The sequence below is a fragment of the Frieseomelitta varia genome, unplaced genomic scaffold, assembly GCF_011392965.1.
Source record: "Frieseomelitta varia isolate USP_RPSP 00005682 unplaced genomic scaffold, Fvar_1.2 scaffold_808, whole genome shotgun sequence".
Lineage (NCBI taxonomy): Eukaryota > Metazoa > Arthropoda > Insecta > Hymenoptera > Apidae > Frieseomelitta > Frieseomelitta varia.
This window is the reverse complement of record NW_025110599.1, coordinates 69,551-95,993: the sequence shown is the minus strand read 5'-3', so window position 1 is coordinate 95,993 and position 26,443 is coordinate 69,551. Positions and strand designations below refer to the sequence as shown.

Here is a 26,443-nt window from a genome sequence, read left to right as displayed (position 1 = left end):
TAGGTTTTCAGTGTTTTTTGCGCGATTCTCGTCGTCGAGAGAAAATTCGAAACTTTTAATTCAACTTTAAGCGACTTTGGTGAATTCGACCAGTTGAATCACTGGTACAGCCATTCGGCTGTTTTTCCACCCCCCTGTGCCGCTCACTGGCGGGTCACTGCGCAATAAAATAAAAGGCGGGAGAGGGGGAAGGGCAGGGAAGGGTCGAAAATAAAATCGAGAGGTCACCGTCATTGACTATCCCCAATAAAACACGAACGATTTTATGGAATAGCCATACGAAAAATCGCGGATCGCGGGATCACTTGTCAGAAGGGGGGAATAAAGTCGTTAAACGCGGCGAAAGTTGAAAATGGCCGGTGAATTCGTGACGGGGAGGGGAAGGGACGAATATTCGTGGTCGCGGGGCCGTTCAAACGCCGGTCCCGGTCAATTCTCCGGGCCAAACCGCAACTGCGACGTGCCATCGACGTCCAGGGAAATTGAAAATTCAAAAAAAGGTACGTGCCGACGCCAAGGCGAGCCAGACGGGCAGATTAATGCACCGGGGAGGGGGGAGGGATCGATGGAGACGATCCACGTGCGACAGAACGAAGAGACGTGCAAGCAATCCGGAAGATAAAGAGGGAGAGGGAAGGGAAACAAAATTTTGCGTACAGCAGGTCCAGGTCTTAAAATACTTAAGACATCGTATTAATAGTTTGTCACGACATTATTGTAACTCTAGAGAGATGCTTAAAGAGAATTTATTTTTATTTTTCTTTCTACCGCGTAGAAGCTACAGACTTTTATTTTTTAAGATTAAAGCGACAGGCTCATAATTACGAAATTTCTTCCCGTAAATCGTACTGGTACCAATAAAATTCCTATAATAATATGTCAACTTTTAAAAAACACGTTTACCAAAATTCTCAATTTAAATCATACTTCATTGTCGGTTGAAAGAGTAACGAATAACTATGCGATCGCTCTGTACCATCAAGAAAGGAAAAAAAGGAAAAAAATCGTCCTATTTGCCAAAACGACGTGACATCACTCTCCTCCATCAAGGATCCTACGGTTTCTCCAGGAGATTGAAAACACTCGTGACGAGTTCCCTTCGTCGTGCCGCTGCTCACAACGCCCACCAGCATCCCTTATAAATATTGTATCAACTCCGGTTGCTGTATTAACTACGATCTGCATACACCGAGTCGACGAGGATACTTTCGCGTAAACGTGGCCGCTAGAATAAGGGGGAGGCTTAACGGCGGAACATCGCTACCAAGCTTTATTATAATTTCATGTAATTTCGCTAATGGGGATTAGCCGTTGGCTGGACATAGAATAATATTAAGGTGAAACTTCCTTGCGCCGGCTTTAAGCCGTAATCTAGCTTAATACGACGGACCGGAGGCGGGATTATTTTTCGGGGGTGCGGATTCTTGTCCGGCCTGGCCAAGCCAGCCGGTAACTCAGGCTGCTGTACAACCGCCTGCCGCGTTATATTTTCGCGGCTAATTTCCTTAGCCCAAGGTTTCGCTTCAATTACCATAAGTTTCCAACCTCTTCTCGGTTTAATTATTTACCATTCCTCTTTCCTTTTTTTTTTTTCTTTCTCGTTCGATACGGGAGGCATCTCCCTCTCCTTCGGCGAGGAAGAGGAATCTAACTGTTGACGAGATATTTAATACGCGGCGAGGGAGTACTGATATTCTTATCACTCTGCTCTGTCGCCTCGAACTTCACAAAGTAAACTCTCCTCGAAATGTATTTCGTTGTGCCCGCCGAAACAGAAAGTAGAGTCGCGACGGTGGAATTTCACAAATAACAGAAGTTTCTGACAACTGCTCTGTCATCTTGCGAAAGAGAATCAATTAAAATTTATAATATCGCGCAACGTGCAACATCTCGTGCTCTGTAACTCTTAAAGGCAATCTTGATCAATCGCTCGAGTATGATTCCTCGAGAGATTGAATCTCGCTGTGACGCGAGGGCCGGATCTCGAGCGGAAACGATACGCATCGGAACGTCGGTGATCACGGGGCCAGCGCGACCATTAATATTAATGGAATACCGATACGACGCGATAAAAGCGATTTAATAGCGTAGTTAATGGCATTATATCATGGAACTACTGGAGCCCATTAGCGAAATTACGGGGAAATTAGATGTGCCGAGGGGAGGGCCGGCTGGCCATCCGTTGATCCTCCTTCCTGAGCTGCATTTTTAACCTGCGCGCCATCTGCGCCTGGTTTCCTCGTGGATCCTCGATGAAATTTCAATGATTCCGGGACCCTCGGTGCGCGGCCGCTTACACGATTTCGGCCGCATTACCGTTGCAAATTGATTGCAGCATTAATGCACAGCCTTTTATCGGAGCACTGATTATTGCGACCACGTTGCCGGCATTAATTTCGCATGATCTGCTCTAGAGACTGCCTACCGGCTTTTGCTTTTGTCCGTCTAATCTCGTTTATCTACCGGCGATCGATTTTTCTCTTGCAATTAGTTTACACGTTGCTTTCGAGCTTTTGCACAGCAACGTTCCAACGATATACGCATCTACTCTAAAAATTATGATAATAGTAGTAATTCTTGACGATCGAAGGTGATATCTGTGGTTGCCATAGATAGTTATATATTGTGGAATGAATATATATAATGTTTGTATGGAAGGATGAGCGTGGCGAGAGTGTGCATATAATTGTGGTGTTGTGTGATGTATTTCATGGCAGAAGAAAGAACGAATGAGAGAGATGTACGCGAGAACAATTGAGAGCGAGTATGGTGACGAGAAACAATCGTGATCGGGAAGATCCCCAGACGCGAGGCATGAGAGATGAGAAACAAGAATGAAGTGATGAGAGAGTCAATCAATGAGAGTTGAACATTATATGTGTTTCATAATTTATATTAAATCTATCAATAATCAGTGTGTTAGTTATTCGATCCACTAACAATATCTGTATAAAAATTAAAATTCAGGTGGCGCGTACATTTCGAGATTCTCTCCTAGGTTTCGAAATTACTCACTATCGAAAATTCTTTGCCAGAAGTAGCATTCTTGGCTACGAACGTTCGAAGGAAATATCGCAGGGATCATCCGCGAGAATTCCCTCCGCGTGCAAAGATCCGGATATCGTTCAGACATCGAAAATCGTTTCACGACGCGGACTTAATATCGTCGCAATCGTCGCTCCCAATATCCGACAACTTCCGTCCTCGCCATTTTGGTCAGCCGCGAGAGTTCCAATTAAAACGGAGAGCCAAGGAGAAAACCGAACGGAAAGGGGAATGGGGAAGAGGCGGACGAGGAAAAAGTGGAAACAAAACGTGGGGCCTCGGCTCCAATTCCGCCGGCACTGTGCTCGATAACAATTTCATCCCCCGATATTGCTGGTCGATTAGTCGAGCAACGTCGAAGGAAGTTGAAGAAAGAAAGAAAAAAAAGAAAGAAAACGAAGAAGAAGAAGAAGAAGAAGAAGAAGAAGAAGAGAAAGGTGAAAAGAAAAGGCAGAGACGACAGAGCGTAAAAGAAGGAGGGGAGGAAACAAGGACGAAGTCGACCGAGTCGAGCAGAAGGCAAATCACGTACACCGGGGCCGCCTTCCTTCGTGGGCTACTGAATTGAATTTCGGACAACACTTACCACGCCGGCCTCATGAATAATACATTCGCCGGAGTGACTGGTCGCGGGTGTCGCGCACGGAAAAGTGTTGACCCTTTGACCAAGATGGATGAGGCGGTCGTTGATTATCAAAGACAAACGTGGCCTCCAGCCGCGTTTCTTGCGCCCATCTCGATGGTGAACACATCCCCGGTGCCAGTTACACGACCACCAAAATCGACTTACTCTCGGGCTTTTCGCTTTCAAAGTCCCACGAAACGACGCTCCCCTGGCAAATAATCGATGCGCCCCGTGGACCACGATAGAGAGGTTGCTCCGCGGATCGGCCGGATCTTTCAGAGCCTTTTCGAGAACCGATGGCGGTTGCTTGGTGGAATCTTTGCTGGTTCACGTGAAAGGAGCATCTTCTTATTTTCTTTTTAATTGAGAATAATCGAAGAACTTTCTGGGAGGGGGAGAGAGTACACGAACCAAGGCAAGACGAATGAGTTTACGACTACAGATGGAATTTCAACGTTTGGAAAGGATTAAACGAGCGAGGAAGCATTCGTAAGATAAAATTCTCTCATATGCCGTTGCCGGTTTCATTTCCTTTGACGGTCCGCGCGAGTTTTATTGTATCTCAATCGTCGGGCGTTAATTGAAATTCTTCTGGAAAGAGGCTGTCCTGGCGAAGAAAACACGTGTACCCGGAGAGAACAGATTCCGTCAGAAACGTCACCGTCCCGCCGAATAATTAATTCGAGAGGCGAACTATCCCTGAGCTAGCCGACGCTGAGAGCGCGAGCCTCTCGAGAAAAAGTAATTAGAATACAGAAAGGTCTGCGAACTACACCGAAACCCCGGGCACTTTGCATATAATTTCCCTGGGACGGGTGTACACTGGCGGCGAATACTCGCGCGATACGCGGTGATACATTATGCTATTACGTTTCATTGCCCGACATTAGACGAGAGATTACGTTCGTTCCCTTGATATTACACCCGGTGTCCAGGGTGACTTAATGGCTTATTTTCATCATCACGGCCGGCTGAATATTTTTCCGCCCCCTCTGTTTTTTTTTTTTTTTTTCTTTTCCCCGAGAATCCACGATATCGTGTCGTCGGCAACACCAACATCCCCCCTTCCACGAAAAACCGTAATTTGTACCGTCGTAAAACGTACGACACCCGCCGCGTCGGTGAGAATTTGCGAGGTGGCCAGATTCTATCGAGACCCGCGCCAACTTATTACTCTTATCAGCGAGAACGTTCGTTTAGCCATTTTCCAGGGGAACGATCTCGAGGCTCTCCGCGCGGTGCGCGTTCGTACGAAGAAATTTCACGCGCTGCGAGATCTTTCTTTCGAGTGGCTCGGGTAATTCAGAAACGACGACTTCAACGCTAGAAATACCAAATTAGTCAAAAAAAGAACGACCAATTTATAATATTTATTAGATGTTTTACAGACGTGAAGCAGCGAATAGTTTCTGGTAAATAAAAGTCCAGCGTGTTATAAAGTTTTATAATATATATTAAAAGTTTATATTTAGAGTTGTATGTTTATAATATAAAAATAGTATTTAAAAATATATTAAAAGTTTTATATTTTATATTTAGAGTATTATAAAGTTTCTCTATTTTTCTCAATTTATAATATTTATTGGATGTTTTACAAACGTGAAGCAGCGAATAGTTTCTGGTAAATAAAAGTCCAGCGTATTATAAAGTTTTATAATATATATTAAAAGTTTTATATTCAGAGTTGTATGTTTATAATATAAAAATAGTATTTAAAAATATATTAAAAGTTTTATATTTAGAGTATTATAAAGTTTCTCTATTTTTCTCAATTTATAATATTTATTGGACGTTTTACAGACGTGAAGCAGCGAATAGTTTCTGATAAATAAAAGTCCAGCGTATTATAAAGTTTTATAATATATATTAAAAGTTTTATATTTAGAGTTTTACGTTTATAATATAAAAATAGTATTTAAAAATATTTATAATATTTTAAAAGTTTTATATTTATAGTATTAAAAAGTTTTTCTATTTTTTTTTTTTTTTTTTTAATTTAACGTCTCATTGATCGGGAATTTTGCGCTTTGCAATCGTTAAAAATTGTATTAACCTGTTAAACAGATTACGTTCCGTATAAAGCTCGGAGAATTCTCTATTTATAAAACGAGAAGATAATTGAGAAATCGATTGCTCAACTACGTTCGACGGCCCATTAAAGTAAATGTCAATTTTCCGGGACCCGATCGAGTCCCATTACGAAGCAAGAAAGCATCTCTCTCTCTCTCTCTCTCTTTCTCTGCCCGAAATTTATATTCGAATACGAGCTTATCCGTGAAAGAATATGTAAATATGCAAGAGCAAATATTCCGATGCAAATGCCCCGACGATATCGCCGATAGGTATCGCGATGCGATACAGATAAATGCATTCCGACGTAGCTTAATCTAAAAAGAAGAGGAGAAGAGCTCGCTCTTATCGGTGGAAACGAGTCGCAGCACGCGATCGTGCCGGCCTATAAGTCGAATGCACCACGAGCACGGGAGATGCAGCAGCGGTTACGTGTCCGACCCACGTATCATGTATCTCGAACAGGAAGTGCAAAAGATAAGACAACTCGCCGTCATTAATAATCGCCTCTCCCCCCTCCTCCCCTCCCCCTCCCCCCGCCGCTCGGATCTGGAGCTCTTGCCTCTTCCTACAACTTCGCCTCTACGCCTTCATCACTCTACCTCGCCGCTTATTTCCGAAATAATTTCGCCGCTTGGAGGAGACGGCCATTTCCAACGACGCCACGTTCTCTCTCTCTCTTTCTCCCTTCGCAAAATCTTTATCGATTCAATGGAGATTCGACGGAGATTCTCTTTCGTTTCGTTCGACTTTCCCTCCCCTTTCAACTTGCTGTTTCGGAGGAGGGAAGGAGGCTCTTTTAAAACGAAAACAGTGCGAAACAGATGTCGAGAAGAGATGATCCTCGGGAACTTTCAGAACTGAATCTTTCAGAAAACTTCAAGGACGTTCGAAGTAGAAGTTTTTAGAATGCCGAGAGATTATTCTGGGGATCTGGAAGTTTGGGGAAACTCAAGTACCAAAAGAATGATTAAAACATCAGCCGATTCGTCCTGATTAGCCTCTTAGCTAAAGGTACATTCAGATCGGAGCAATTTAACGAGACGGGTGCTCGTTTCAATACCAGAACTATCAAAATAAACGAAATGACCATTCGAATGTTTTCGTTAGATATTTTATAGATATGAAAACAGTGTACTTTTTGAAGACTCGAATCATTCTTCGTAAAATGTATAAATAAAAGTTTCTCTGCTTGCGCGTTGTAATATCGTAAAGATTTTCTGTTTTCTTCTATTTGAACTATCTCTCGTGGAAATTTCATGTAGTCGTTAAATTCACAAAACAACCGTTACTCTGTTTCCGAAAACGCCAACAAACGTCCAGATCCAAAGTCGAATTATAACGCGATTTGGTTCATTTCCTCCCTTCACGCGCGATAACCTTTTCAATTTTCGATTCCAAGAGAGGTACTGGAAAAATAATAAAAGAGAAAAGAGAGAGAGAGAGAGAGAGAGAATGGGTAACACAGAGAGATGGGCGCGCATTGTCAACGCGGCGATAAATCGAATAGAGAGCGCGACCGGAAGGTTGGAGTCGCGTCTCGCGTATCAAATTCGCGGCCGGAAATCATACAATGCGGCCCGTGTAATGAAAGATAATTGAAATTAAAACAGAATCGATCCGGCCAGCTACAGTTTGTTACTTGCCGAAACGACATAAAAAATCCCCGGCTCCGCACAAGCGTTGCAGCTCGCAACGAATTCGATTTTTTTTTTTTTTTTCCACCCCCTCCCGGTCTTTTTATCCTTTCTGCGCGCATCCCCCCGGTTTCCAGCGTTCAGTTCGGCTTTATTACGTTCACCGTCGGTGCATAAATATTTTCACGATGAAAAGGTGGCCGCAATTACGAGTGGAATCAAGCCAACGCGGCGTGCTTCTCTCCTTAAACAGAGAGAGAACTCGTCGAGAACATTTTCATAAATCTATTTCCCATTCGTTTCGTGTATTTTATCTGTCGCGTTTAAAGTTGAATTACGCGCGTTACTCGTTCGCTGGGAGTGGAATTACGCGTAGTATTCGTTGGACAATTTGGATACGTCCACGTCGGATTTAACGACAAATATATTGCCTGTTATACTCTTTTCTTTTTTTCTTTTTATTCGTTGTAACCACGTTCGAAACGAAGTTACTTCTCTGTATTTTCTCTGTGGTTTCTACGTTTTATTTGTCGGGGTAATAAAGAATTTTCGTCGATGCGCGGCGTGCAGCTTCCTGTTAGACAATGAATCGCGGAATATTTTAATAAACTCGTTTCCCATTCGGTTTATTTCCGTTTCATTTATTTTGCGTGTATTTCACGTGCTTCTGACCCGTTTCGAGTGCAACTCGCATTCTACGTTCTACGTTCGAAATATTTTATTTCCACAAATAATAAATCGCGAAATATTTGAACACGTTTTCTTCTTGTTTGCTTGGTGTTCCATTGTTACGTTGAAATATAATCGGATTATATTTTCATAGCAACATTCTGAGGCAAAGTCGTATGAAATTCTTGTTAAATAACGAAACAGAATATTTAAATATTAAACAGGGGATCTTATGAATAATGGTAATGAACCTGTTCGGAAGCTTTAATGCTGTCAACGTTAATCGCGGCATCGGAATTACATGATTTTTATTTTGAAACGTGTCGTTAAATGCGATGCAACGCTTCAATATCTATTTTATGAAAATTCAATGAACGTCGAACGACCCTTTTCTTCTCAAATAACATCAATTATACTCTCTCGTTATATTCTATAGAAGAATACTGAACAAGTCTCATTACGAATTTACAAAGCACCTTGTTATCATTACTTGCAAGAAAACATGAAAAGATTTATTAAAAAACAGCCGTATTTAACGGGTTTAAGAAACCGCATTTAGCAGAGAGACTTGCTATTTAACGTTTGTCTCTTTCTGAAGGGATATATAAAGAGATTTGCAAACGTCTCCATTCTCGTTGAAATAAAGCTCATAGCTGCGTTGCACAATTACTGAAACTCAACGGAACGTCTCTTTCGAACTTTTCAACCGGCGAAATTTCGCGGTGGAACAGGACGGAGAATCTTCCCAACTAGGAAAAGTAATTTCGCCTGGTAATCGTCGACGGTTTATTATACCTAAATCGGTCCTCAGGGTGGAATACCCACTCTCTGTGTTTGTTCGCAAGACGCTTCTCTGCGATGGCGCAAGGTAAATAATATCGGAAATCTGAATCTACCCTCGAACGGGGAAAAGGAAGAGCTCTCTCTCTCTCTCTCTCTCTCACCAGCTTGTCGTGAAGCGTTTTGGGAAGTTCTTCGGGAGCGTTGCTTGGATGCCACTCGTTTAAGAAAGTTATCGATTCCACGATAAACAGAAAGGAGGAGTAGTACGATCTGATCGTGATTGTGAAGAAGAACGGAGAGGAGAGGGGAAAGAAGTTAGGAAGTACCTTCTTATCTGCGGTAACAGGCAGAATTTTCGAACGGATCTTTGGTAAAGTCTCGAAACTCTTTTCGGCGATATCGTTAATTTTTAATTTGCCGTCGTAGTTAAGTAACATCCTCGCGACAATAAAAATTCCATTCTCAAACATTCTTCCTTATGAAAGAAACTTGCAAACCCGAAATGCAAGAACGATGCTGACTACTCGCCGTTGTTATTTCCCCTCCTTTCTTTAATAAGAGAGGTAAACAAAGAGAGAGAGAGACCTCCAGGAGAAATAAAGCAAACAAAATCGCCGTGCGCGGCGCACAGGGTGAAGAGAAAAACGCAAAAGGGAAGAGGGAAAAAGAAAGAGAAAGGGAAACAGGAAAGAATGAAACAGAGAAAGATCGAAAAATTCGACGGCAGGAGATTTTCAGCGAGCGTAGCGTACACCCCTTTCATCGTGTCCCAACTCTTTTAGAATTATAGCGGCACAAAGGCACGAGCACCGGCGGAGGAGGGTGAATAAACCCGTAGCTGCAAATGCAGGCTCGCGCGAACCCGGAGATTTTCAAAAGGACCACGCGACGTGCCAGGCGTACAAAGAGAGCAGCAGTCCATCCTCTCTTCGACAGAGGAACACCAGAAACTTGAACGTTCGACCAGAAAGATTTCAGTTGGTCCGCGCTGATATCACGTTTTTATCGTGACCGTCGCGTCGTCGATGCTACCACAACCCCCATAACCGCGCGTCATCTTGAACAAGAGCTGGCCAAGATTGACGTCGACGAGGAAAATGGAGTGTAAACGATATGTGAACTCAGGAGGAGGGGGAGAGACTAGAAAGGATGATTGTGTTTGAAGACGCGATAGGAAAAAGGTAGAATGTAATGAACAGAAGTGTTTGCGCGGAGATCAGATTTTGGAGTTGAAGTAAAAGTAGAAGTAACGAGAAAGAGAATAATTGACCGGCTCAAACATTGTTTAAAAAAAAATGTCTAGTTAAAGGAAGAAGATACAGGATATAAAATGAGTGAAATGTTGAACGAACGCATAGACTATTGACAGAAACTGAGATACCTATGAACTTTTGCGAAATATGAATTAAAGTATTTGGTTTTTAATTTGAATAATTTATTTTACAGTTCCTGCCCATTCCGACCACGCCATTAGTCAAACATCGAGTGACGATAGATTTTCCCCGGACATCAGTGGTGGCGACTTTATCGGAGGGTAAATATTAAATTTACACAAGTATAATATTCGAACCAGTATCTATTGTATCAATCTTGAAGATCAGTAAATGACACAACGGTTCAATCTTTTTACTGTCTTTAAATTTATATGTAAAAGCTAACGATATCGATGTTTTATCCATAAAACGAGGAAGCTATTTTACAAAAGCACGCAATACATTTAAAAAGAAAGCGATGATTGTTTATTTCACCACCCGAAAAGCTGTTAACATCAGTTTACAAATGGACGCCGGGTGTGGTGTCAAATGACACAGGATTTTTCTGTTAAAATTTTTAAAGATAATTTATAAATATGAAGCTACTCGTGTACCTAGTATTGTTACAAAATACTTGTATTTTTGTACGTGCCATAAATAGTGTCAAAAATGTTAGAAATGTTACAGAAACAAGGTGATCATTGTTTGTTGTCTCGAGTGAGGTTATAGAAACTGCCGTGAATTTTGTACAATAATGAAAAATAAAAGAATGTAACTGATATGTATCAAATAAAAAATCGAGAATATGAATTTGTGTGATTTTATTTTCATTTTAAGTTGTTTTATTTCGTGAATTAGGACGTTTTATCCGTTGATAGTTGTGTTTGTTTAAGGTTATGTTTTGAAGAAAACAATCGTTTATTTTCTTAAAAATCATGACATAAAATGTTCACGTAACGAAGTGACAAATTGATATTTTTATTTCGCGTGAAAAATGAATTTGTATATGCCTGGATTGTGGTAGAAATATATCATTCTCTGAAATAATGGAGCAAAACTTTTTGTACTCCTAACCTATCATTTTTATTCTGTAAATTTTTATATCACCGAGTGAATATATTCAAATAAAACTGCTTTTTGCTGTTAACAGCATTGGACCTGGAGATGGACTAGATCTCTCAGGAACTGGAATGTCAACGCCACACATCTCTCATCTGGCATCAACAAATCCATTTAGTATATTATCACCAAGTCCACAACCAACTAGTTCACAATCTAGCACCATCGACGTTCATACAATCAGCGGCCTTAGAAACATCAATATACAGTTACCTTCTGGGAGAAAAGACAATCATGATGGAAAATGTGAGGTACGTAAACAATCATAAAATCCTCGACGAATTATGAAATTATGAATTATATGTTAATGCTTTGACTCATTCTTCTAGGTATATGTAGGAAAAACATGTGCACAATTTTTAGGAAATCAATCCGTTTATATTCCATATCCAATGACCCAAGAGCTACTCGACGATAAACTGATGAAAGCTTTTGGTGTTATCAAATACTCAAAGTAAGTGAATTGCAGACGTGTAAATGACGTTGATGTAAAATGAATGAATTTTTGTTTATGTTTCAGCGAGGTCTCGTCAAATTGCGAGGGATATGCAAAACCATCGCTATGTTATTCCGCATTCCCAATATGTCGCGATCCTGCCAGTATTCTTAAACTTAAGAATTCCGAAGCTAGCGCTAGTTTATTTCACTTTTTGAATTCAAACCAGGGTGATTTGTCAAGAGATAGGGGTGATGGGGATGATGCAGATGACATTGCAGGATCCCATGGTATTCCCAGAAAACGTAGTCCAACGTTAGGTCCTGGCTCAGAATTCAATCCGTACAAAGATGGAAAAGCTTCCAATAAAAAGATAATAAACCAAAGCTATGGAGAAATACAGTCGTCTAACAGACTCGAAATCAATCGTAAATTAAGGAGGATTTGCCGACAAGAATGTGAAATGCTAGAAAACGATTTATGTAAGAAAGAGTATGCAATTGCTAAAAGACATCCACTGATTGGACATCAAGTGCCTTTAGTTGATTGTTCTGATTTACCGATGGAAGATACCCCCGAGGCTCGTGATTGTTTAAGTCTTGGAATTTCCTCAGGAAACAACGTACAGGAAAGTACGTATTAAATTTCCTCAACTGCTTCTTAAATGATGAAAATATATTATTGCATATTGATTTCGGTTTTTATAGATGATTATTGTTACTGGGGAAGCGGAAAGTCTTATCGTGGTATCGTGAAGACAAGTATTAGCGGAAGACCGTGTATGCAGTGGTCACATGGTGAATTCAATCTTCAAATCTCCGATTATCCCGAATTAGCTGGAAAGCACTCGTATTGCCGCAACCCAGGCGATAAAGAATTACAACCGTGGTGTTACGTTTATGTCGATAGTAAGCCGCAAAAAGAATTTTGTAATATACCTAAATGTGGTAAGTTGTGCTTGGTAACTAAGCAACTAAAAATGCGATAAAAGAAAGTAATGACTACATCACGACTTGTTCCTTCGCAGTTGAAAACTTATGGATCTATGCAGTCGTTGGTTTTGTACTAACAGGGGGATTTGTTGTCATATTGGTCTGTTATTGCTGCTGCTACAGAAGCAGAAAGTCTAGAAGGCAGATGAATCATTTGCCATCGAATAAAGTGAGTGTACTTAATTTGGAAATTACACCTCAAATAAAGTATACCGAAATTAATGCTTTGCTTTTTATTTAATAGATGTTAACCGGTATACAATGTGACAAAAATATATACGATGGAAGACGAAGCACAACGCAACCTATGGAAATGAGCTCTCTTTTAGCTGGTCCTGGTAACACGACTCCAGGAACAGGAACATTAAGTAGTGGCAGTAGTCGAACGTCTAATAATAGAGTGCCACAGTTTACTACCAATAATGTTGTACTTTTACAAGAACTTGGAGAAGGGGCTTTTGGTACGTATAAAACAGGATGATTGTAAACATTTTACACAGCAAACTCTAATTTTTTTGAACTTTTTATAGGAAAGGTATACAAAGGAGAACTACAAACAGGCAATAAATGCGAGCCACCAATTTATGTGGCCGTGAAAACATTGAAAGAGAATGCAAGTCCAAAAACACAGAGCGATTTTAAACGGGAAGTTGATCTGATGACAGACCTGAGGCATCCAAATATTATTTGCCTACTGGGCGTAATATTGAAAGGAGAACCAATGTGTATGTTATTTGAATACATGACACAAGGGGATTTACACGAGTTTCTCATTTGTCATTCACCAAGATCAGACGTTCCATTGAACAATGGAAACGGAAAGATCTTAGAGCAACCAGAGTTTTTACACATCGCTTTACAAATCGCATCTGGTTAGATCAATTTCGAATTTGTAGTTTTACCATACTATATCTCCACTAAATTTCACTAAATCAAAATATCGTATTAGGTATGGAATATTTAGCCAGTCACCACTACGTTCACCGAGACCTAGCCGCGAGAAACTGTCTAGTTGGAGACAATTTAACAGTAAAGATCTCCGACTTCGGCTTGTCCCGCGACATATATAGCAGCGATTACTATAGAGTTCAATCCAAAAGTTTATTGCCCGTTCGATGGATGCCACCAGAGTCAATCCTCTACGGTAAATTTACGACAGAATCCGATGTATGGAGTTTCGGAGTCGTGTTATGGGAAATTTACAGTTATGGCTTACAGGTAATGAAACAAGTGGTAACGGTAGATAATGAGACTATAAAAGAACTAAAAAAATTATGCGACCTATATTCATATACTGTATGAAATACTTAAATGTTGCGCTTTTAATTTACAGCCGTATTACGGGTACAATAATCAAGAAGTGATAGATATGATTCGATCACGGCAATTGTTACCTTGCCCGGAGGACTGTCCGACGATGATCTACAGCCTAATGATAGAGTGCTGGCACGAGGTGGCCAACCGCAGACCACAATTCCCGGAGATTCACCATCGCCTTCACAACTGGTACATAAACCAAACATACCTGAGCGATTTCTGTAACGAATCTATCACCAGTTATTCCGGGAGCAGTCACAAAAGCACGAATAAAACCAATTCCACGCAGCTATCAGCGCCTATATACAAATGCGATCCGAAGGACATGAACTTCAAAGGGAACACGGAACAACCGCCGTTCTGTAACCTGAACGACCACAACAACGGGATCAAAATGCTACCGCCGAGCTTTCAAAACACGAACTCCATCGAGCAGAGGCCAAACTGCGGCTTCAACGAACACGGCACGCCCATAAAGGCCCCCATTTATCCGAGTCAAACGACAAACATTAATTTGAACGACTTCGATGACAAACAGTGCTGCTCGCCAAAACTAAGCGGAGCGAAGAAAGTATTGCCCCCGGCGCCACAGCCGATGAACAAAATAAACACGCCTAATGGAACCAGACCAATGCAGAATGGAGCGCAATTAGTTGTCAGGTTACCAGACCCCAGTAAGGTCACGACCGAGACCAGGGTATCGAAGTGAACACGAACGAAGATTGTTCGCTTGGACAATTTTTGTATGTACTCGTGGTAATCGTTACACAAGGTATATACTATTTATACCGTTCGTTTCGTAAATACGATCCGATCTTCCAAAGATCGGATAATTCATTGCACAGGATAGGTAGCAGATCTCTCTCCAATACCTAATCACTGCCACGTTTCCGTATTTATTTATTTCTTCGATCGGAATATACATATTTTGTACTATCGATAAACACGTCAAAAAAAAAAACAAAAAAAAATAATAATAAACACGGTGTACAACCTTAACGAGTGTTTTATACATACATACAATATAACGGAATATACATACGTATAAATATGAATATATGCAGTTTAAGATATAGGCTGTACCGTACGTTTAATGTTTGTATAATTGTCGCGTTTCCTTTGTACTGTTTCGCAAATACTTATTGAGTTTTATAATACCTCGAGAGTATTAAAAACCGCGTTAACACGTACTCGAGCACATTCATCAATAGCGATTTATACACACTTGTATGAGAATCTAATATTTCGTTATATTATAATCACGATGTTAGAGTCATATTCACGCGACAAAGTTTTGCAAGTTAAATAACTTCTACGAGACTTTTTATATACCATTAGTTTTATTTGTATTTTTACATACACGCGAAGCCGTGAACTTCTCGACTGATTGTAATATAAATGTAATATCGTGTGTCTGCCAGATGGTGCTCGCCGTCTAATACCGATTTCGAAAACCGATCTCCAGAAATGGCACAATAATCAATTATTGGCTGTACGTTGTAGCAGTAAGTCGATTACGCGAAAAGCACGATCTCGTTGTGCGTTTAATAGATTCTTAAAGAAGCAACTTTTATCTGTGAAAATTCGTCAACTATCGGTGGTGATTCGTTTCGAAACGAAAAGCAATTCTAATCATATCCAAACGTGAACGGCAGTTACTTACTTTGCTCAATCGAAACGTGTATCTTTGTTGTATCGAGCAAAATAGTCTTTTATACTCTTTCATACCGTTTTATAAAATTTTGTACTTTGAATCGTTCGCTCGTTTCACGTAGAAAAAGGAAAAAGAAAAGAAAAAACTGTGCAAGATCATGTGCTCTTAACTACTGCCAGAATTTAACACTTTTTCTTACAAAAAATTAAACTCGCAAATTATAAATGTTATTCGAGGGAAATATGTATCACACTGATAGCGAGGACTTACAAAAGGCTCAGCAATTACCGATTGTCGACACTATTAACGTGTAAATTATACAGGATCATATTATTCGTGTATAGAGCGTAGAACCTACGACTATATGAAGCAGGCGTTATAAACTGTATTCATAAACGGTTCGAAACTAGTCTCTAGTAAAACTCGAATAATAATAATAATAATAATAATAATAATAAAACGAATTAACGCCTGACTCGTTGCGAATAGCGTGAATTATATAGCTAGAATCGTAAGCAAGAGAATAGTAGGTTACGGAAGCCTAGAGTGAGAGTGTTGAAACGAAATTGTATTATACTTTTTATAATTTTCTATTAAGGGAGGAGAGTCAACGGAGGGTGATGTTTCAGTCAGCCGGTATAAAGCTGTCAGCTGTCGTAAAAATCGATTCAAATGAGACGATTAGAGTAACAATTGGATAATGCATTGTGTTAAAACGGAACTCTTGATGATAGCAAGCCTCCGAATCGGTCTCTGTATTATTATTGATTATTATTAATTACACGGTAATCCTAGTGTCCGCATCGAAGGCTCGTTATCGATTAAACTTAAGTTAATTTATGTCAATCGTTTTAACGAAGGATCATAAATGTAAGATCTTTATATATATATATAATTTATATATATATAAATATATATATATATATATATATATATATATATATATACATACACACACACACGCGCGCGATCCATGTTTTTTTGTAAGAAAGCGATACTACTTCATTTTTCCCTCTTGTCACATCTCAATCCTGATCTATTTTCAATCCGCAGCAACATGTTCCCTGAATAAATGTTAAAATATGTACGTTTCATATTTATTCACTTTCTCTCCCCAATTTCAATCTTTTTTTACTTAATTTGAAATAAATTTAGAATAAAAACACTGGAAAGAAATATCTTTTTTAATTATTTACTCTAAATAAAAAATCAGCAAATTCATTTTATCAAGTGACATCATGAAATTCTACAAAGTTCTATTTTCCAGTTTCTTTTCCATGTTCGACGACGAGTCGAAAGACAATTTACACGGCTAAATGCATTTTTACGATTGACCTAAATTGTAGATGCATTTCCATATTAGAATGATATATCAGTAGAACATCGTGCACATTTATTATCGGCATGCAGAAACGCGAGATCATGAGACGCGATAGCATTTACTCAGGCAAATGTTAGAGTAATTTAGCGTAAGATTTCGTTAGCGATGTTCGCTGGAACCATTTCGTTCAAATGGCAATTTGATAAATGACACGCGATTAGTTTTAATCGCTACATTTAATGTATATAATAACGTGTGATTATTCGAAAGACCATTTATTGCAACGTTCATTGCAAGCTTCGGAACTGCGAACAATAAAGAAAAAAACTTGCGTAGACGAAAAAGAGAAATGAAATATTAAATATTATAAAAAGTAATTTTCGCTTAACGTAACATGTGAGAAACTTTGTCTAATCTCACATTCACTCTAAATTCGTAAAATTTAATCTGGAATCTATTCGAAAATTTTCTATACTTCAAACTCAATTAAATCAAATAGTAAACAACTAACTTTCAAAAGACAAAAACACTTCTCAAGTTTTTAAGATAGCGAATGATAAATGAACGATGCGTAGAGTTGCGTCTTTCAATATCTCGAAATAGCAATCAAACCACCCGCTCGAAAAGCAGAACGACGAAGATGATTTTACAAAATGATTGCATCGATTTAAGATCGATCTTACGACCATAAAACAAGAGTGCGGATAACAAATGATTCGATCGATTAGACAATAATCAGAACGCGTTAAAACGGAAAATATCGGACAGCATCAATATAATGAAACCTGCTCTTAACGATTGTGGTTGCTAAATGTCGCTAAAGCAAGCATTGCCATTGTCGTTCCCCGAGCAAAACGGTCGAAGAGATTCCTGCTTTATGAAGACGATACTATTGCTCGTAATGATTCACCAACTGCTGAGACCGGTTCAATCAGTGAACGGTGTAATATGGGACAAGAAACTGAAGGATTTCGTGCCGATTTTCAATATTCCAGCCTTCGCGGCTGTAAACGACGAACTACTGAGCCAAAGTCGAAGGGAGGAACTATACAACTTTAAGAAAAAAATTGTCAGATTCACTTATTTCGAGGTAAAACCTAATGTTTCCCCTAATTCTAAAGAGATAGTCTCGTAGTGTTTGATCTTTATAAGCCGATTTCGAGCTTGTAAAGATTCAGAATACTTGAACAAGTTTTGAAACTTTGCCGATTACGTTGATATTTGAGTGGAATGGAACATCTCAGAGATAATAATCGAATGATCGAATTCTTCTAAGAAATTTTCAAAAATTACACAAAATCATAAGCGATAAATAAAATCCCTATTTACATTAATATTTGCGCTTCCAACTATTTAAATGACCCCGGAACTCGAACGTATTCGATCAATGTTCGATTCTATCAAATTATTCACATCGATTTTCAAATCTACGTGAGTCTGTCACTATCCTTTCATATTTTATAATATTTTCTTAGGAGTCAAACCTCATCTTTGGCAAAAGTAATGGAACAGAAGTCACCGGGGTTATAGGCGAAATCTGGATTATGTTATCCGAATATTTAAATTTTACGTAATATTAAACTCTCTCTCTCTCTCTCTCTCTTTCTCTCTCTTTCTCTCTCTTAGATATTAAAATGACGTGAATATAAATCTTAGAGATAATCAATACATTTTAGACTAAAACCGATTTTGACAGACGAGCACGGTGCAGGATCGTCAGGGGATGATGGCATATATGAAACTGGTCTATTAAAATATATTCAAGAAAATAAAACGGATGTAATATCGAGGATGTCAGCTAATTCTAAGAGGCTTAGAATTACTCAGATGTTAATGCCTTTATGGAAAACCGAGTGAGAATATTTTATAATATTCAGAATTCAATTATAAAATCATACATTTTATAATATGTACAGAAAACACAGGGGTTAATAACTTTGAAAATATAAGTATAGACTTATCACAGACTTTCAAATACAATATCACAATTTGCACACAGATATCGGCTATATATTCGACGAGAAGTAATACACTTACGCATGTGGATGCTGAAATTATTCTCCCAAAGAGTTTGGCACGCGGTTCTGATGACGTACTTTTTATTAACCATATGCAGTTATCTTTCCCACACGGTCGAGTCGAAAATCACGCATAAGAAGTTGGACATTGACTTGAACGATCATCTTTTCTATAACTTTGGCATGATCTGCGGACAAAGTAAGAGAAAATACATTAGTACAGGTTCTGGTATACGAAATTCAATTTTTATCTACTTAAGATTCTTTATCATAAATATCTTTCCATAATCATAAATTTCAACGTTTGTTATTAAATTACAAAGTAACTTATAAAAAGATTATAAAAAGAAAAAAATTAATGCACAGCCCTTTCGAAAATAAGAACCAAATTATTTTCAATTCACAGTTGTGCCTGCATGAAAATAGAAAATGATATATTCGAATTTTAACATCTTTTCTTTAAAAAAAAATTCTCAATTTTTTACTATCTTAAATACTTTCTTCGTTTACTATTAAAGCATCTCACTAAAAGCTACAAATTACGTGAATGAAGACTTTAACTTTTTTACAGGCTATTTTCCATCTACAGCGACCAGAAGTTCCAAATTAGTAGAATTATGGGTGGGCCTATTTTCTTTTCTAATCAGAACCGCTTTCAGTGCCCTTTTAATAAGATATATGACACAAACTACCGTTATACCTCCTTTTAACGATTTAAAGTCCCTTTTGGATAGCACTTCATACAATATTTTAGTTTTGGAAGATTCTCTACCACATGCTTTTTTTCAGGTACGAAAATAGTAAAAATTTTTCTAACTCAGGATCTTATAACGAAAAGCTTGACTATCATATTTAAATATTTAATTATTTTATTATTCGAATTCAGCGACGATTATGGTCCGATTACGCAAAAGCGATGGATATGAAACGATGTATTAGCTTTAGTTCAGTCGAGGATTTATATAAAAGAGCATGTTCAACTGATAAATTATATGCAATATATCAAGGTGAAGATATAAAAAAAGCTAGAGGAGTCTACACCTGTCGATTGAATCCTGTAGGAATTCCTTTACAGAATGCATGGATAGTTTCCGGTATATCGAAAACTTTTAGACATAAAAGATCTATTGATATCGGGTAAATATTTAAACATCATATTAGTATTAACATCATAGTATAAGTTTACTTATTTTACTGAAAGATAAAATAATTCAATTGCTTTTCCTACATAGGTTACTAAGATTACATGAACTCGGTTTTATGAATATATTGAAACAACGTTGGATAGACTCAAAAAATGTGGAAGAGGAAGCACCGAATGTAATAGAACCAATTACATTAGAACAAGTGTACTTAATACTAATGATATTCATTGGCGGATTATTAATATCTTTCATAATTTTTTTATTTGAAAATTTAATATTTTATTGCGAAATCAATTAGATATAAAGAAAACGTAAACATCATCATTAAAAAATGTAAAACTTAATAAAAATTTAGAAATATTGTTGGAAAGTTTATAACTTTTATATTTTCATTGAATTAATCTATATTGTATTTTAAAAACATTTTATTTATCAATTATAATAACAGAAATCTATACATGAAATATAATTATGTTGTATGCTGCTTATCCAAAGTTTCTGGAGGTACTACTTTAGCAACCGATTGAACATCGCTATCAGAGGATGAGAGTTCTTCTTGTTTCTTTAGCAAACTGTAAGTAAATGTCGGTACTTCCTCCGGTTTCATCCAGTCTGGTATGATTTTTCCATGTATTCGCCAAGTACCGTATTCATTAGCTAAATGTTTCTCAAATACTATATAATCCAAAACATCTTTTTTTACTGTCTCACTACCTAATATCACTCGTCCAAATCGATCATATATACATAAAAGCTAAAAAAAATTAATTGTTAACGTAATAATCTAAAGATTATAAATATAAGAATATTAAAATCTGTTATTAAACCTGTTTAGTATGAAAACGAACGGTGACTTGTGCATATTCATTATGCTTTGTTACGATATTTGTTACTCTTGCATGTACAATGCGCGGTGGTTCTAGAGATTCCACGAATTTCCAAATAAGTGTTTTATTTTCTACATTGTGTATCAGTAACTGAAGCGAAATAATATCTATCAATAAATTTACAATCAAGAGAAAAAAAAAGATTAAATTTAAATATGTTAAGACTTACTGGATAAACAGTTTCTGTAACATATTGCAATATTTCATCTTTATCTTTGCTGAGAACACAATAAATTTATGTCTTTTGATTAACAGTTATAACAGTTATTTTTCAAATAAATTGTAATCAACATTACTTACCGACATAAAGCTTCATGTGCCTTTTTATAAATATCTGATAGATGATCTCTAAATTTCTCAGCTGTGTAGTTATCTTCAAACATTTTGATCTTTCTAAGAGCCATAAAGGATTTGCTCTTTTTTTCTAAAACTTCAAACTTTTGTTTTATACCCTAAATATTAAATACAAAATCATTTTTAATATTTTTATAATTCACTTTTCATTAATTATATTATGCTATAATAAATGTATTATGTACCGTAGTAGTAAGAGGAGAAAACTTTCCATCACCTTCTGGAACAATGTAGCGCTCAAATATTGATGGCGTAGAACTAATAAAAACAGGTCTTTCAGTCCAATCTCTTTGTGGTAGAATTCCAGCTTCTTTTAGCTTTGATCTAAATGCATCAGCAGGACTTTCATTTTCATCAAATTTAGGTAACTTTACTTTAATGACTTTCTGTGCCCTTGCTTTACGATATTTTTGGTTCCAATGTTTTTTTATATTTCTAACTTGTTGAAAATTGTCATTAGAAACTGGATAATTAATACGACCTAACATTAAAGGTAAATTACTCTGAAAGATAATAAGATATGTTTTACAATTAAAAGCTTTTGCAAAATTAATATTTCATACTATTAAAATTATATTGAGGTTTGACATTACCTGCATATACTTCCCATAAATGCATATTACATTTCTGTACGTTGACATCATTTTTATGAATGCGCAAAATTGATTACACTCGTATTCTTCAAATAAAATTTATTTAAATCACTTACCACACTTTCTTCGAATTAGGTTATCTTATTTAACCAACACAAATTAACAAAGTACACTACAAAATAATGCATATAAATAATATATATTAAAATATTCTCTTTAATTAAGAAGGTGTTTAATTATAACCATTTCATAAATTTATGTCGTTTAAACAATGAAGGTATATAATATAATGGAGAAAAGTATGTACATACTTTCAAACAATATGGTCGATATGTTACGACCACTAAATTTTATTGTTTGTTGCTATTCAAATTTTGAATTTTATATCATTACTCAAATAATATTTAACCCTGCTTTACTATATAATAAAAAATAACTTCCCAAAAATTTAACAATTTGAAAAATCGTGACAATTCTGTAAAACTGAAGTCATAAGATAGTTCGAATATCAACAAACTAAAATATATAGTTGCACGTGCATAGCAGAATGTAACACATTTACTATCAAAAAGCAACTTAATCAATAAAATCTCTAATAACAGTATTATTTAGTAACATCGTATATTTAGAAAAGTTGTTATTACCACTAATACTAGTGCAGTATATACAATCTCCGGTTTAGGAAATTAATGCCTTATCCATTATGCTATAGAGCCTTACTGTATAGCATATACATAGTACTGATTTCTAAAAGTGAGTAATCACCGAATGACCTATCTTTCAAAACAAGTTAATATTTGTGAATATATTTAAAAATACAGTTATCAACAAACAAAATCAATAAATTATAGTTTATATATTTCAGAATAATATGAGTTATCAGAAAAATTACAGTCGTTGAAATTTTCTAGGTTAAAAATGGTTAAAATAAAGAAGAAATTGTTATCGGAAATTTCTCAAGAAAAACGAAGCCAAGAAAAAAAGAAATCTTTGAATCCATTTGAAGTGCATATTAATAGGGATAAACAAAATGTGCTGGGTAGAAAGAGCAAAGCAGATAAAGGACTTCCAGGTGTATCGCGTGCAAAAGCAATTAAAAAACGAAAAGATACACTTCTCCAAGAATATAAATTGAAGCACAAGAGTAACTTGTTTTTAGACAGACGTATAGGTGAGAAAAATTCATTCATGAATGAAGAAGATAAAGCTTTAGCCAGATTTACAGCAGAACGCATGAAAGCTCATAAGAAAAAGAATATTTATAATTTGAATGATGAAGAAGTACTGACACATAGAGGCCAAACTTTAGAAGAAATTGAAAAATTTGACGATCCAAAAAGTGATGACGAATATAGTGATGATGAAAATGGATCTGGTAAACTAAATAATAAATTTGTTAATGAAGCTCATTTTGGTGGTGGCGTTTTGTCAAAATCAGAGTCTGAAAAATCTAGGAAAGATCTTATAGATGAACTCATAGCTGAATCAAAAAAACGCAAAGCTGAGAGACAAAAGATACGTGAACAGACAATAGATTTAACAGAAAAGCTTGATTCTGAATGGAGAGATCTTCTTCCAATCGTCTCAGCAGCCAATAAAAATGTTGAAGAAACAACACATGCAAAGACTGATGATTATGACATTGCAGTACGCGAGTTGAAATTTGAGGCAAAAGGTACACCATCAGATAAATTAAAATCTGAAGAAGAAATTGTAAAAGAGGAAAAGGAGAAATTGGAAGCCTTAGAAGCAGATCGAGTTGCAAGAATGAAAGGACTTATAAATACAAACAATGGTATTAAACATAAATCTGCAGATGACCTTGATGATGGTTTCACACTAGAAATTATAAATGATGAGATTCTAATAAATGATGATAAAGAAAATTCAATTGCACAAGAAGGTTCAAGCAATGAAGATACTAGTGACATTGTTGATAAGGGTAATGATAATAATAGTGATGGTGATGATGATAATGCTAGTGATTATGATGGTGATGATGATGATAATGATAATGATAATGATAATAGTGATGACAATGATAAAGATAATTTAATTCTTAACAATGATGAAGAAACTGCAGATGTTAAAGATAAACAAGTAAATGCTACTAAAGTGAATGGTATTATTAGAAAAGAAAAATCAGTTGAGAATTCCAATGAAGAAATCTCAGAATCTGAAAGTTCTAATGAAGATAATTTATCAGATTTGAAAGAAATAGAATCTTCTAGTGAAGAAGAAAATGAGTTAAACAAGAGCAATATGACAATTAACTTAAAAGAGCAAAAAATAAAAAATGATCTTTCAAAAAGAAAAAAAATCATGGAAAATGCAAGGAAAGAATTGCCTTACACTTTTGAAGTACCAGAAAGTTTTGCAGAATTACAAGAAATTCTGCAAAATTATAATGCTGATTGTCAATCAATTATTGTAGATCGCATAATTAAATGTAACCATTGGTCACTGAATAATACAAATAAAGAAAAATTATCGAATCTATTTTTATTTTTATTACAGCACATAAATGATCATACTATGGAAGATGATATCAAAAGTGTGATTAAAGGTTTTCAAATTATTGATAGGTAACATAAAAATTTTTAATCCTATATTTATATTCATCCTATATTTATCTTTTATTAATATTATTTTTATATTATATTACAAATATTTGTTACAGATTATCTCCTTTCTTATATGATCTTGCACATTTAAATCCACAAAATGCTAGTTCTGTTACACAAGAAATAATTAAAGAAAAGCATGAAGATTTTGAGAAAAATAAAAGAAAATACCCTGACTTAGATACAGTATGTTCAATATTATATATATTTATAATATTATAAAGTATATTTTTCATGATATTAATTATAATCTTTTAACAAACATTTTTTTTCAGCTTGTCTTCTTTAAATTGGTTTCTTTGCTATTTCCAACGTCTGATTTCAGACACCCTGTTACTACTCCCTCTTTAATATTTATGTCACAAATATTATTTAGATGTCGTATTAAAAATAAAGTAGATATTTCAAAAGGTCTTTTTATATGTACACTTATATTAGAGGTAACCATCACTATCATTATTACATTTTTATATAATCGAATATATTATATGGAATTATAACACGCTATATTAACAATATTTCATGTACAGTATACAACATTAAGTAAACGATTCGCACCATCTGTGATAAATTTCTTGCGCGGAATAATTTACATATCCACGCCTAAGCATTTGATTCAAGGAATAAAAATAATACCTCCCTTTAAAACAACTGGAGAATCGAGTAATTTATTGATACTAGATGAAGATCAGACTAATTTGGATATTAATCCAAGTAGCATTCATATGAAAGCGTCCGATCTAGTAGATGGACCATTAGATGATGATTTCAGAATAAGAGCTTTATTGATAGCTGTAAATTTACTGCATGAATTTAAAAATCACCTAGAGGAACTAGAAGCTGCATATTCGATATTTGAACCAATTTTAAAATTACTCCAGCTAAATTCTTTTAATAAGTATCCATTGTCTGTGATAAAACATATTAAGCAATTACGAGAAGACTTGAAAGAATTGAAGAATAAAAAGTTGGAATACATTGTGGTTGAGAAAAAGAAACCAAAACCTTTAAGACTGTACGAACCTCGAATCGAAACAGTGTACGTAAAACATTAATTCAATTTCAAATATCATTGTTTTACAAAATTCAAAAAAACTATACAGTTTTATGTACTTTTTTTTACAGATATGATAGTAAGAAGCATAAACCTATGTCCAAAGAGAAAGCTGAAAGGGAAAAACTATTGCACAAGTATAAAAAAGAAATGAAAGGTGCCATGCGTGAAATACGAAGAGATAGAACTTTCTTAGCAAAATTACAAATAAAACAACAGATTAAAAACGACGAAGAACGTAAACGCAAGGTGAAAGAGATCTTCGGCGAAGCTGCGATGCAGCAAAGTGAATTAAAGAAATTGAAACGAAAGAAATAATATTAATAAAAGAGATATTGTATAAATGATTTTGAGCAAGATTTGTTGACATAATCGCTATATTAGCGTTCTTTGAGATTTTTGTAATTTCAACACTATATTAAATGTTTTTGAATACCGTACGACAATAAAATGTACATAAACCATGTGTGTATAATAAATAGTTTCTAGAAATATTTGCACCGCATGTTTTTAAATTAGTTATATTTCTATTTATATTTATCAATACTAATATTTATATTTATGAATTACGATATTGTTAGTTTAAATTAAGATTAATCAAATGACCAGTGGTTTTGCGAAATATTATTCAAATGAATCATTTGAAACTGCCTGTTTTCTCAACATATATTCTGGTAAAACTAAACGAGTTTTAAAATTATTAAATATATTATTACATGAAGTTTGAATATGTGTAAATGGATGTTTGTTATTACTTGTAATTTCGCAAACAGATTCCGATTTTTTCTTCAAATAAATTAACATGTACCATTTATCGAAGTACTGTTTCAAAATTTCATAATTTTTA

At 36.0% G+C, this 26,443-nt stretch overlaps 4 protein-coding genes across 9 annotated transcripts in view; 3 read left to right on the top strand and 1 right to left on the bottom strand.

Annotated features, from left to right (window-relative positions):
• LOC122536189 (tyrosine-protein kinase transmembrane receptor Ror) overlaps positions 1 to 16,687 on the top strand; it is a 71,347-nt gene extending 54,660 nt beyond the window's left edge. Inside the window, exons 4-13 of one of the 2 annotated variants that reach the window (XM_043668350.1) lie at positions 10,276 to 10,363; positions 11,233 to 11,452; positions 11,531 to 11,655; positions 11,722 to 12,269; positions 12,345 to 12,584; positions 12,665 to 12,798; positions 12,874 to 13,090; positions 13,160 to 13,501; positions 13,579 to 13,847; positions 13,963 to 16,687. In XM_043668350.1, the coding sequence (XP_043524285.1) occupies positions 10,276 to 10,363; positions 11,233 to 11,452; positions 11,531 to 11,655; positions 11,722 to 12,269; positions 12,345 to 12,584; positions 12,665 to 12,798; positions 12,874 to 13,090; positions 13,160 to 13,501; positions 13,579 to 13,847; positions 13,963 to 14,655 (2,876 nt within the window). In that variant the 3' untranslated portion in view covers positions 14,656 to 16,687. Of the gene's footprint in view, positions 1 to 10,275; positions 10,364 to 10,411; positions 10,777 to 11,232; positions 11,453 to 11,530; positions 11,656 to 11,721; positions 12,270 to 12,344; positions 12,585 to 12,664; positions 12,799 to 12,873; positions 13,091 to 13,159; positions 13,502 to 13,578; positions 13,848 to 13,962 lie in introns of those variants that run through there. The other variant, XM_043668349.1, reaches the window with a different exon arrangement.
• Positions 16,688 to 17,589: 902 nt separating this feature from the next.
• Positions 17,590 to 20,430, top strand: LOC122536192. Its single transcript, XM_043668352.1, has 7 exons — positions 17,590 to 18,011; positions 18,397 to 18,491; positions 18,598 to 18,774; positions 18,921 to 19,138; positions 19,511 to 19,728; positions 19,826 to 20,076; positions 20,172 to 20,430. The coding sequence occupies exons 1-7, from the start codon at positions 17,733 to 17,735 to the stop codon at positions 20,380 to 20,382; spliced, it is 1,449 nt and encodes a 482-aa protein (XP_043524287.1). The 5' UTR covers positions 17,590 to 17,732; the 3' UTR covers positions 20,383 to 20,430.
• A 61-nt stretch (positions 20,431 to 20,491) lies between these two features.
• Positions 20,492 to 22,650, bottom strand: LOC122536195 (probable 39S ribosomal protein L45, mitochondrial). 5 transcript variants are annotated; one of them, XM_043668364.1, is made up of 7 exons: positions 22,563 to 22,650; positions 21,919 to 22,004; positions 21,511 to 21,828; positions 21,272 to 21,423; positions 21,141 to 21,189; positions 20,912 to 21,061; positions 20,492 to 20,838 (listed from the first exon to the last, which is right to left on the bottom strand). In XM_043668364.1, exons 2-7 carry the CDS (start codon positions 21,967 to 21,969, stop codon positions 20,554 to 20,556), a joined length of 1,005 nt encoding a protein of 334 aa, XP_043524299.1. In that variant the 5' UTR covers positions 21,970 to 22,004; positions 22,563 to 22,650; the 3' UTR covers positions 20,492 to 20,553. The 5 variants fall into 5 exon arrangements, with proteins under 5 accessions (XP_043524299.1, XP_043524298.1, XP_043524300.1 ...); XM_043668363.1 differs by having other exon boundaries at positions 21,919 to 22,090; positions 22,563 to 22,628; XM_043668365.1 differs by lacking the exon at positions 22,563 to 22,650 and adding an exon at positions 22,230 to 22,321.
• Positions 22,583 to 26,064, top strand: LOC122536190 (nucleolar protein 14 homolog). Its single transcript, XM_043668351.1, has 6 exons — positions 22,583 to 22,671; positions 22,830 to 24,503; positions 24,599 to 24,728; positions 24,818 to 24,982; positions 25,073 to 25,581; positions 25,668 to 26,064. The coding sequence occupies exons 2-6, from the start codon at positions 22,837 to 22,839 to the stop codon at positions 25,912 to 25,914; spliced, it is 2,718 nt and encodes a 905-aa protein (XP_043524286.1). The 5' UTR covers positions 22,583 to 22,671; positions 22,830 to 22,836; the 3' UTR covers positions 25,915 to 26,064.
• The last annotated feature ends 379 nt before the right edge of the window (positions 26,065 to 26,443 follow it).

What these genes read in the sequence shown, in the direction of transcription:
- LOC122536192 (XM_043668352.1), top strand. Translation starts at nt 17,733, where the DNA reads ATGTCGCTAAAGCAAGCATTGCCATTGTCGTTCCCCGAGCAAAACGGT. An exon ending in TCAGATTCACTTATTTCGAG is followed by an intron (nt 18,012 to 18,396) that starts GTAAAACCTAAT and finishes ATATTTTCTTAG; the next exon opens with GAGTCAAACCTCATCTTTGG. An exon ending in AAAAGATCTATTGATATCGG is followed by an intron (nt 20,077 to 20,171) that starts GTAAATATTTAA and finishes TTTCCTACATAG; the next exon opens with GTTACTAAGATTACATGAAC.
- LOC122536195 (XM_043668364.1), bottom strand. Translation starts at nt 21,969, where the DNA reads ATGATGTCAACGTACAGAAATGTAATATGCATTTATGGGAAGTATATG. An exon ending in TTTATGGGAAGTATATGCAG is followed by an intron (nt 21,829 to 21,918) that starts GTAATGTCAAAC and finishes ATTATCTTTCAG; the next exon opens with AGTAATTTACCTTTAATGTT. An exon ending in TTTCTCCTCTTACTACTACG is followed by an intron (nt 21,424 to 21,510) that starts GTACATAATACA and finishes TTTAATATTTAG; the next exon opens with GGTATAAAACAAAAGTTTGA.
- LOC122536190 (XM_043668351.1), top strand. Translation starts at nt 22,837, where the DNA reads ATGGTTAAAATAAAGAAGAAATTGTTATCGGAAATTTCTCAAGAAAAA. An exon ending in GGTTTTCAAATTATTGATAG is followed by an intron (nt 24,504 to 24,598) that starts GTAACATAAAAA and finishes TATTTGTTACAG; the next exon opens with ATTATCTCCTTTCTTATATG. An exon ending in GAACCTCGAATCGAAACAGT is followed by an intron (nt 25,582 to 25,667) that starts GTACGTAAAACA and finishes TTTTTTTTACAG; the next exon opens with ATATGATAGTAAGAAGCATA.